This window comes from Phascolarctos cinereus, unplaced genomic scaffold (genome assembly GCF_003287225.1).
Source record: "Phascolarctos cinereus isolate Bilbo 61053 unplaced genomic scaffold, phaCin_HiC Scaffold_5;HRSCAF=322, whole genome shotgun sequence".
NCBI lineage: Eukaryota > Metazoa > Chordata > Mammalia > Diprotodontia > Phascolarctidae > Phascolarctos > Phascolarctos cinereus.
The window spans coordinates 98,566,478-98,578,615 of NW_027555958.1; the positions used below are offsets into that span (position 1 = coordinate 98,566,478).

At 38.1% G+C, this 12,138-nt stretch overlaps 1 protein-coding gene across 2 annotated transcripts in view; it reads right to left on the reverse strand.

Moving 5' to 3' along the window:
- OPRM1 (opioid receptor mu 1) overlaps window positions 1-12,138 on the reverse strand; it is a 150,204-nt gene that overhangs the window by 57,487 nt on the left and 80,579 nt on the right. The window contains exon 1 of one of the 2 annotated variants that reach the window (XM_020986658.2): window positions 636-1,228. The exons of the other annotated variant lie outside the window; for it this stretch is intronic. Coding sequence (XP_020842317.1) covers window positions 636-934 — 299 coding nt within the window. The 5' untranslated portion in view covers window positions 935-1,228. Of the gene's footprint in view, window positions 1-635; window positions 1,229-12,138 lie in introns of those variants that run through there. 2 annotated transcript variants of the gene reach the window in all.

Below are 12,138 nucleotides of genomic sequence, written 5' to 3' on the forward strand. Positions count from 1 at the left end.
ATAAAGCTCTCTAGGATAAACTTAAATACAAGGTGTCTTCCCCTGGACTTAAGGGGTGAGGGGCTGTGGGTCATGATGGAAGGTTGACAATGGAATGTAATGTAGTAAGGCATGTCTGTGGGAAAGGTGACAAGATATACCTCATAAGATCACACCTGGGAAATCTAAACCTCCCCTACTTTCTAGTTAAGGAAGAACAACTAGAATTTAACTACCATTATTTTCAAGTCACTCTTTTTTCAGCTCAGGACAAGGAAAGCTACTTCTCTACCTCTTCACCAGCAACTCTCCCTCTGCTTCCATTGGACTCTAAGTAAGAAGGCATTGTCCTGGGCTATGCTTTTCAGTCACTGCTCGTCTTTTGCCAGCACACCTTTGATTTTCACGAAATTTTGGTTCTCAATTGGGTAGAGAAACAGAAAAGTCAGCTTTCCCTTTTATCGTGCACCGCTTCCCCCCCACTCCCCACTCCACCTTGCTTTCTCCTACTTCCCCAGTATATCTTCTTCCTTCCTACTGCCAAACCATCCCCTCTTCCCCCCCAAGTTGACTAATGGGACTAAGTGTCTCAAGCGTGCTCCTTTTGCCTTCGCGGCCAGTGAACCCGTCGCTTGGGCCGCTGGCTCCTTTCTTACCTGATAATCACGTACATAACCAGGAAGTTTCCAAAAAGCCCCACAACGCACACGATTGAATAAAGAGCCATGATGGTGATGGCGGTGACCATGGAAGGACTTCCAGTCGGTGGACACGGGCTGCCGCCCCCAACCCCTAGAGCGGTGCGGTTGGGACCGCTGCACGGGTCGGACAGGTTGCCATCCAGGCGGGACAAGTTCATCCATGCACCGGATGGAGGTGTTGGGGAACAACTGGAGGTGAGAGAGAAAGGGTCAGAGCAGCCACTGGAATTGGCTGGAAAGGTACTGCTGTCCATGGTTCTGAAGGCGGTCTAGGACTCCAAGTTCCCGAGGTAAAAGCCGCAGTTCTACTCTCACCAGGCTGCTACTACCACCGCCACTGTTCTTCTTGCTGCTCGCGGAGAAACCCGATTGCAGTAGAGAGAAGAGAGCCAAGCCAAAGAAAAGGGGAGCTCTAAACGTCTGACATTGTCTTCTGCTAGTAGCCCCCTCCCATCCCGTGCACACACACTGAGGCGCAGCTCAGAAAGGGGGTTATGAGGGGTATGAGGCTTGGTGAGGAGGAAGGAAAAGGAAGGAGGGCGGATTTTGCGCAAAGCTATCCAAGTAGTCTGTCTCCCCACTAGGCTCTCACATGTGCCTGCATAAGGTTACGTGTGTAAGTAAGGTGGGTGGGTAGAGCAATGAGGGAGAGAAAGAGGGAGGAAGGGAACGAAAGAAGGAGGAAGGAAGAGGGAAAAGGAGAAGGAGGAGAGAGAGAGAGAGAGAGAGAGAGAGAGAGAGAGAGAGAAGAGAGAGAGAGAGAGAGAGAGAGAGAGAGAGAGAGAGAGAGAGAGAGAAACATCAAGGAAGGGAGAGGGGTCTTTGATTCTCCCAGTCTGGCGTTTTTTCACTTTTTAATATGGCATGAAAGACATAAAGGCATTGCACCACAACCCCTAAACCACAACTCTACTCCTTTCTCTTGTTGGGAGATGACACTCTGCTCTTCTATCTTTATTGCCTTATCTAATCTCATTGTTTCCTTCCATATCTACAAGAATGGAAAAAAGAACATACCCTTACCCTTTAGTATATCTAACTTAGATCCCTCAATCTCTCAAGCCTACTTGAAAAACAAAAGTCCTTCTTGGATAAACAAAGGAAAAGCAAAGCAAGTTTAGCTGAGGTAATTGTTTCACTGTACCCCTTTCTCAATTGTTCCCAGTGAAATCGACTTAATTCCATCAACTACTTTTCTTCTCCAGTGTAAGGGGAGAGAAGCTGGTGGATAGCAGTTTAGACCATATATAGTACAGAAGTCACCCAGGAGGGGAGTAAATTTGGAATTGACCAGAATAAGGTATCCTTCAAGTGTTATCTGCCAGGTAAAGACCTTCATTTGTCACTTTCTAACAACAAAGAGCATTACAGACTATCAGACACCAATTGGCTTGTTTTGTCTGACATAGCATTTGCTTTCAATGAGACTTTTACTGTCTGCATTTAGGATGGTTGTCCAATGGAATTTAAGACTCTCCCCCCTTGAAAAGTTATAGGAATTACCAAAATAAACAAACAGACAAACCAACCAACAACCAAGCCATTAAGAATGTAAGGGGCATGTATGAATTATCTTAAAATTATCTGAAGATCAAAACAAAAAGTTTTTTTCTGAGGAGAAAGCTTCCATGGACCAAATATGAGGCAAAATGGTGTAGTGCAAAGAACTCCAGAGGGGGAGTTAGGAGACTTGGAGTCTAGTCCTGATTCTGTCATTAACTAACTTTGTAATCTTTGACATATTATGTCTATCCTAACCTGTTTTCCCTTCTCTTATTCAGACCAGAACATCCCTGGTAGCCCTCCCAATTCTAAAACTCTTTTGCTAAAAACACCATTCTGCAATAGTCTGAGGTAAAAATCTCATGGTGAGGGAGGAAGATTAAGAATCATAAAATTACAAGGAATCTCACAAGATTATCTGGTTAGCCAACTGCCTTTAAGAAGAAAGTAATCATTGCTCCTATTTTGCAAATTGAATTATTTATGGAATATCTTTTTTTTCTCTCTAAGTCAATAAATAACCATATTTACTTGGGGAAGATGTGTATAAATCAACTTGTGCCCATTTATTTTTAAATGAGAAGATTAATCCAGAAGCACCATAATTTCCTCAATTCTTCCTCTATGGAAGGGTAAAAAGAAATCAAAAAATCTTTTGATATCAATAGATATTTAGCTGTGTTTTAGGAGAAAAGAATTGCCTAGAAGTTGGCAAACTCAATTTTTAAAATTACATGCTTTGGAAAGAGGAAATTGTTAACTATTTGTTAGGTCATTTCTACCATTCACACATGATTTGTTTATATTAACTTATCCAAATTTCATCTTATTTTAGACTATACAATTAAACAATATGAAATAAGAAACTTAAAATCTATTGAAAATCCATGCTTTATAATGACTCAGATTGGAAGAAATGAATGTTAATGGGAATATTTTAATTTTACTGTTTTTTTTTGCACTGTCATAAAAACTCTTTGACCATTTAATCATAGAGGTTATATAAGCCTGGGATATTCACTTCCTGTATGATCCAGGAATGACCATTTGACCTCCCATCTAAAATTACTATCATAAAGCAAACCAGCTGTCACTGGTCTTTCAAAACAATATTTATCTATATAAATGTCTATTTGTCTATATAAATATCTTTATGTCTATATAAATATCTAAATAGTACTTAGAATAGGAATATGAGCTTTGTATGGCAAGAGTATGTTAATAATTAATGTTTATATTATTAACACTTATTTGTCCTTTTTTCTTCATCCTTCTATGTATCTCCAATGTAGTGCTTCTTTTGGTTAATTGTTGAGAATTTCTGTTAATAGTGAATGGAGATAGTGCACGGAGCTTTCTAAGGAACAGGTACATTATAAACTGAATATAAATGAATAACAACTTATATGTAGTTAATGCTTAAGACTGTAAAGTGTTTTCACAAATATTTGCACCTCTTAATAATTCTAGGAATTTTCAAGTCTCTCTCCCAACTGTTCCATCATAGTGTCCTTTCCTTCCACTCCATCTCTTCCCCTCTTTTTTCCCTTCTCTTTGTCTTCTTCCCTCTTCCCCCTTCCCTTCTCCTGTCCTCCCTTTTCCTTTCCTCTCCTTCTCCTTTGGCTACTTCTAATTTATGTCAGATCTTTGCAATAGCAAACTAGTGCTTTAGGAAGAATTAAACCAGTGACCATGGTTCTAGGATTGATATAAGAACTGCTTCCATCCTATACAGTAATTCATTAAGAGGTTTTCAAGACAATACTTTTGGTCACAGTTTTCAGGAAATCATTGAAAAAAGTAATTTGAAATATTCAGATTTTTTTTTATTGCCACTGGTCTGAATATAAGTAGATTGTACTTCTTTCTCCTCCCACAGACCAAGTTATGTGTGGCCTGTGATAGAGACTATTTTTTGGGTATACTCAAATATTCAAATAGATCTGGGATATCATTGACTTGGGTGTTCTGTCCAGTGATGCAGATTAAAATTGATTCATTTCTGACTATCTTCTGTGATCATCATCCATATTCTATGGGTAGTTTGCCATAAGTCATTTACCCAACATTACAGAGATCTTCCATGCTTTTTTCCAGTATCTTTAGGGAATCAGTGGATGACTCTTAACATCACCTGTCATCCCTTGCACTTGCCATGTGACTATGCCATCTTTTTTTTCTTTTATATAATTCCAAGATAACATCTTTTATTTTTGTTCTTAAGAGTTTCTTGGGGCAGCTAGGTGGTGCAATGGATAGAGCACTGGCCCTGAATTCAGGAGAACCTGAGTTCAAATCCAGCCTCAGACACATAACACTTACTAGCTGTGTGACCCTGGGCAAGTCACTTAACCTCATTGCCTAGCCTAAAAAAAAAAGAATTTCTTATTGGGTATATGTTATAGCATGCCCACACCCACCATGCACCTTTCCATGGGTCTTTATATTATGCTTATCTTTAGTTTCCTGGAGGCAGTGGTATTCTATTACTTTCCTTCCTCTGCTTCTAACTCTCTGGACTTTGCCACTATGCCTTAGCTACCTTCACAGTATGGAACTATACTCAGTTCCTTGGACTTTGATACCCTAGGTCATTCCTCCACTCCTTTTGCCCCCTTCTCCCATTCTTGGTTTCCTACCCTGGGGCCTTCATTTTGGAGAGGTGCCCACCCAGACCGGCCATTCTTCATACCTTCCCATCTCTGCTTCTGAGCCTCTGGACCTCACCGCTATCCTTCAGCCCTTCCCTACTCCTTAGTCCTTTTGTAGGTTGTCTTCCCCCATTAAAATGTAAACTCTCTGTTTAAAGGACTGTCTTGCTTTTTGCTTCTATTGGTATCTCCAGTGTTTAAAGGGACAATGCCTGACACATAGTAAGCACTTAATAAATGCTGATTGCCTTCCTACCTCACTGTTCCAGGTCTCATTGTCATATGGCAACATCAATAAAACATTCATAAAAAGAGATGGGCCTTAGCTTTTGTTGAAAGCTCAGGGTCAGTAAAAGTGCTTTGTAGTTTTTGAAAAGCAATCCAGGCTACGTCTGCTCCTTTCCAACTCTGGGACCAGCACGTTGTTTATTTATAGTGATTCTTCCACATACACATACTATTGGATAAACTTTATGGGATTTCCATTCAGATGCATGTTGTAATCTAAGCAGTAGACATCCTTCATTCATTTGGTCTTCCATACGCAGATGGACAGGCCAAATTTATTTGATTACAAATCTCTTCCAGGAAATTTTGCAGCATCTTAGGGCTTGGTGTAAATAGCACATTCATTGCCTTCTTCAAAGAGGAGAAACCAGAGGACTTCACAATCTAGATCTAGAAGGGAATCTTTTTTCAATGTTTGCTCTGCATCAAATTTTTTTCTATCATAGTGTCAAATACTTTCAGAGAACTGATATTTGCCAGGATTATACCTTGCTTGATGTTTATCATCAGACTTTTTTTGGGCAGGTTTATTTCTGTTGTTACATCTTCCAAGGAATCCTGAATGATCTTGATCCATGGATGGAGTAATTTTCAATAAATGCCTTTATTGTTTTTCCTTTGAAGATATTTCATTTTAGGGATACTTATTTTTTTTTGGTGAATCATATATGCAAACTAATTTAGTAATTGTATAAAATGTGAATTATCATTGTCATCACCACAATGATAATTTTTATTATTACTCTCCACTTGGAAGATTGTGACACTGTGGAAAGAACACCAGCTCTAGTGTCAGAGGAGATAATTAAAATTCTACATATGATATCTACTATTTTTGAGTTCACTTAACCTCCCTGGATCTCAGTTTCTTAATCTGTAAAATCATGGGGTGGGCTATATTGAGCGATGAAGGAAGACTAGCACCTCTGGTGTGAGAGCTTGCTGAGCTCTTTTCAGTGTTGCTCATCTATGTTTGGTGTCCACCTGCTACTCAACTCTCATCTCTGGCTCCAAGAAGCTGTAGTATGTACAGTGGACACATCTTAGTAAAACCATCTCAGTAGATGGTCTAAACCAAGTCGAGGGTAACTGATGGGCCTCAAACTTGTCAGTGAATTAGGGGGATGTCTATCCCAAGCATGTGAACACTTCCTCTGGTGGAATGGATGGATAAGAGCAATTTGTTCCAATGGCCATGAAGGTGATGGAAGCAGGTGCTGGAGAGCTTAGAACTTGGTCAGACTTTGAAGACACCAATAGACTGCATCCCAGGCCATTGACAGTAATTTTGACTTTTGTCTTGCCACTGGGCTTTGATGACTCTGGAAGAGATGAATGAGGTTGATGACCTTGCACAACTCTGCCTCACTTAAATCCAATTTATGTGAGTCAAGACATCACCCATACTATTTTGTACTAATTTACTATTTTACTATGTTATAATTTTACTACTTTACATACCTTGAAGTCCTGTGGTGCTGGGTGAGTGGTGAAGTTGCAAATGTGACTACTTTGGGAGCTGTAGTCATAACCCTACACACAGGTGGTCCAGAGCATAGAATCATCTCGCTGGACTGAAGCAGCAAGGGGGTTTGGCATGCCTCTGGGTCTCTGAGCAGCTTTTTTAGAGAACTGCACTGCTTACCTCCTGGCATGAGGGAGGGACTACAAAAAGTGCCCTAAAAAGTGTCTGCTTTACCCAATACTGGCCTGCTTACCTTGACAGGCAGGGATTCCACCCTACAGTTGAAATGCACAAAAATGTACAAGAATTTTTGCCAAGATGATTCCATTGAACACTGGTACACGGAATGTACACATGCTCATGGACAACATAAAATCCAGCAGACCTGAAAGACAAACAGCTCTTTGTAAGAGAACTCAGCAAGTCCTGCACCTAAATAGCAGTCCTGAGAGAAACAAGGCTGGCAAATGAAGGACAGCTTACCAAAGTGCAAACTGGTTACACATTTTTTTTTTTCCTGAAGTGGCTGCTATGATGAGGTGTGCCATGAAGCTGGTGCAGGTTTTTAATCAAATCTAATTTTGTCAGTAAGCTTGTGTACCTCTCAAAAGGAGTGAACGATAGGGTCATGACAATGCAAATGTTACTTGCAGGAAACTGCCTTGCCACCACCATCAGTGTGTATGCTCTCACCATGACAAGCCCTGATGAGGTCAAAGAAAAATGTTATAAAGAGCTAGAGGCCCTCATCATCAATGTGCCAAAAGAGGGCAAGCTTCTAATTTTGAGTGACTTTAACTCCAGAGTAGATACAATCTGCCAGACACGGCAGGAAGTCCTTGGGAGGAATGAAGCCAGAAATAGCAACAGTAACAGTCACTTACTACTGAGGAGTTGTGTGTCTTATGGCATTGTTATCACTGACACTGTCTTCCATTTACCTAAAAACAACAAAACTGCAGATGCATCTTCACAGCAAGCACTGACATTTGGTAGACTATATCATTGTAAGAAAAAGAAACAAAGAAGACATGAGAGTGGAAGGCAATGTGTGGTGCAGAGTGCTGCACAAATCATAGACTTATCCTCTCCAAGCCAAAAATTTGTGTTCAACAAAAGTGTGAGGTCCAAGGCAAGATGACTATCAGTAACCTTAACATCAACAAATTAGAGCATTTCTCCCATGAGTGAATAGTTTATTGCTGACCTGTTGAGAAAGCTGAGTCCACACACTATAATAGTGGAGCAGAAAAGGTGTGGGCAGCTTTCAGAGATTTGGTGTATGGCACTGCATTTGCTTATCTGGTCCAGAACATTTGCAAACATCAGGACTGGCTTGATGAAAATAATGGGGAAATTCAGAAGTCACTAAAAAGAAAAATGAGAAATCCACAGGGTTTACCAGCAGGACAGTTTTATCTCTCTCTAAGAAGGCCGCATGTAATTCCATCAAAAGTGAAGTACGAGTGAAGCTTAGAGAGATGCATGATTCTTGGCTCAGTAGGAAGGCAGATGAAATTCAGTTTTACACTGATAGCAATAGCTCTGGAACTCTGGAATAGTTTGTATTTCATCGCAGCTCTGCACTGTCCTTCTTATGGTAGCTGTATAATGCCAATTCAGGCCTATCTTTTTGCCAGTTGTCATTTGCTTTTAAGAAATCTGGAGGAGCTGACAGGGAGGGAATCCTTCTGAAGTGCTGTTGGTACTGATGAAAGACTCTGGATCTCTAGACCTCTTGAATTCACAAGATTGTCTCCAAGCTTAATGTTCATTTGCTTAGGCTCAAGAAAAGGAACACAAAACAAAAGCCAGAGGTGGGGGCTCAATCTTGAGACCCAATGTCAAACTGAGGGTGTTAAGATGATCTCTTTGTCTACCCTTCACAGGAAGTTATTGAATTATATGATGCCACCAGAAGGGTTGAAGGAAGAAAGTCAGGGACAGTCATACTTTTTTTTAAAAGTTCATTAAGTCTTTGTTTCTGGTTCGGCAGACAGTAAGATTACTTCATCATTCACAAAGCTCCTTTGGCTTTCAGGGCTGGAAATGTCTATCCAAATCCAATTTGTGCTAACTACTCTCCAGGTTTCTCAGAAATTTTAAAATAATTCATTTACTACAGAAATTAGTATCCATGGGTTTATTGAACCACATGCTTGTGGGTTTTGTTTACCTACTTTATTAAGTTAATCAACTTTTCTATTCTTTTAACTAGCACCAAATAGTTTCAGTGCTAATTGCCTCATACTATACTTTGAGATTTGGTCCTGCTAGAACCACTTCATTCGCCTCTCCTACCCCCAAATTATTTCCCTCAAATTCTTAACCATTTATTTCTTCAGACTAATCCTCCATCATTTTATAAAGCAAGCCCATTATTTTGATGGGTACGGCATTATATTTGTAAATTAATTTATATAATAACACTATATTTATTATATAGGCATGACACAACTGTAAATAATACATTTCCAACTATCTGTCTTCTTTTGTTTTATAAAGAGTATTTTTATTTCTTTTTAAGTTCTATTGTGTCTTGGCAGGTTAACTCCTGGTCATTCTGAATATTTTAGTTATTTCAATTGGAACTATTATCATTTGGAGCTAAGATCAAGCTTAGAAATCTTACCTTTGTTTCAAAATCTGTGCTATTGTAAAGTAATAAGCCTCATTTTCTTATTTGGCTCATAAACTGGCTCAGAAATAAAATCTAAGTTGGAGTAGCAGAAATGTTTTATTTAACAACAACATCACTAGAATAAACAAGTAACCTTCTACAATGTCTTAAAAAGCACATTAGTCATTGGGATGTTTCAGTTCCAGTGTGTTTACTTAAAAAAAAAGTTCCATTAAAATTAAATTTCAACAAACTTTACAATGCATTGACTGTGTGTAGAGCACTCTCAGTGCTGTGGGGAGATAGAGAGGTTAAACAAAACACAGTCCCTTATAGAGTTCTACCATGATAGCTCATCATGGCATGGAGATGATTCTGGACTCTTGAAAGCTTTCCAAGTGGAGCGCAAATTATTGAAGATTCTCTCTTTTGGAAAGGCTTCAGGTATGCTCCACCTGTGAAGATGGTCAGCAATATCTCGGTAAAAATGGATCTGGAAGAGGGGTAGCTAGGTGGCGCAGTGGACAGAGCACTGGACTTGAAGTTGGGAGGACCTGAGTTCAAATCCGGCCTCAGACCAAACACTTGACACTTACTAGCTGTGTGACCCTGGGCAAGTCACTTAACCCCAATTGCCTAAAAAAACCCCAAAAAACAAAACACCCGAAAAACCAAAATGGATCTGGAAGGATTGAGAGAAATCAATGCCTTGTGGACTAAAGTAAAACCTCAAGACTTCATATAAAGAGTATTATTCAAGAAAGCAATTTGGAGGCACTAGAGAAGTCAAGCAACTGAATAACAACATAAAAAGAAAACAGATCCTCTTTTGACAGGAAATATCATTGATGTGGATTTAATTCCTGAATCAGATTTCTGTGGGTGGTAAGACCACCAACTTATTTAAGTAAAGATTAAAATGTATATAAAAAATGACAAATGATACAAATAAGAAAGTATATAAGATATAATCAAAGAAACTCCATTTTGATATATTTTTAATATTATTGATGATGAAAAAGTGAATATGAATGGGAAAAGGAACAGTAACGATTGCGTATGGTAATTTAACACATGTAAACCAATGTAAATCATTTGACTCGGCTTAAATAAAACTTAATCCTTCAAAAGGTGGCAGAACTAACAAAAGAAAGTTCTGCACTAGCTCTCACTAACAGAATGAACCAGGTTACTAGGGAGAAAATGATAGAGATGTTAAGGGGAAAGTAATCAGTCCCTCCCAGAATTTGGATTCTAAGAGCAGAGGAAAGTAGGACATATTCAGATGTGTTCCCTAGATTTGGGAGAAATTTGGAATTTCAAAGATTCAGAGGAAATATAAATGTGATCTCATTGTATAAGGGAAGTCACACCAGAAAGAATGGGAAACTTTGAAGAATGAAATTTAGAAGACACAAATTAAAAAAAATTCCAATGAGTAGGAAAAATGAGATTTTGTCTGAAGAGACATATAGATATACATGAGAACTCATTAACCAATTTAGATTTTAAAGGACATATACAGGTATCAAGTAATTAAAGAACAATTAATTACACTATTACTTACTCAATTTTTTTTTTTTAGGCAATTGGGGTTAAGTGACTTGCCAAGGGTCACATAGCTAGTAAATGTCAAGTGTTTGGTCTGAGGCTGGATTTGAACTCAAGTCCTCCTGGTTTCAGGGCCAGTGCTCTATCCACTGTGCCACCTAGCAGTCTCAAATCCCTCAATTTCTAAAAAATGAGGAAAAATGGATGCAACAAAATTCCTTCCATGAATAAAATATGTTTCTGATGACTAAGCAAAGGAAAGATAAAGTAGAGAAAGAAAACATTAAACCTGTATCTCTAATGAATATTGATTCAAAATATTGAGTTAAATATAAGTAAAGAAGCTAGTCATATTAATAAGAATAATAAAAATAAATTATTGTATCAATGAATATAGAAAGCACTTGAAAAAACATGAAACTTATTCATACTAACAAACATTAAAAATCATAGTAACAAATGTCTTTCTTTAATATGGTAAAATAGTAGCTATTTAAAACCAGAGCTAGCATCTATAATAGAGAAAAATTGGAAACCTTTCCAATAAAATAAGGGAGGGGAATGAAGCATGTTCTTTGTCACCACTATCATTTTATATAGTTCCAGAAATACTATCTATAGCAATAAAATAAGAAAATAAATTGAGGAAGTAAGAATAAGCAAAGGGAAAAAAGTAATCTCTTTTTTCAAATAATATCATGAGTTACTGAGAAAAGCCTAGAGATTCAACTAAAATATTAAATGAAATGTCTAAGAACTTTAATAAAGTAGTAGGATATGAAGTAAACCCAGAAAAGTAATTAGTCTGTCTGTGCATTACCAACAAAACTTCACAGAGACTGAAAGAGAAGTTTCATCCAAATGGCTACAGCATCTATAAACTCTCTAAGCATCTGCCCACATGGAAATATACACTAATAGCTAGAACTTTTTGAATTTTGGATTTTTCAGTCCTTTCTATTTGTTCTCATTTGATACTCAAAAAATCTGTGAGATATATGCTTTCACTTTTTTCTTTTAAAGATGAGGAAACTGAGGCTGAGAGGTTAATTGATTTGCCCAGGATCACACAGCTAGTAGGTGTCTGAGAAAGGATTTGAATTCAAGTCTTCCTAAATTTAAATTCAGTGCTCTATCTGCTATGAAATCTAGGTACTGACCACATAAAACTATTTGAATAAAGAAAGACTTAAATATTTGGAAATATATTAATTGATCGTAGTTGGGGTCCACCAATCAAATAAAAATTATGCTGTTAACAAAATTGGTTTATAGATTTGGTGCCATATCAAACTACCAAAATGTTGTTTTTGTAGAATTAGAAAATATAATAGCAAAATTCATATGGAGAAATAAAAGGTTAAGAATCTTAAGAGAAGT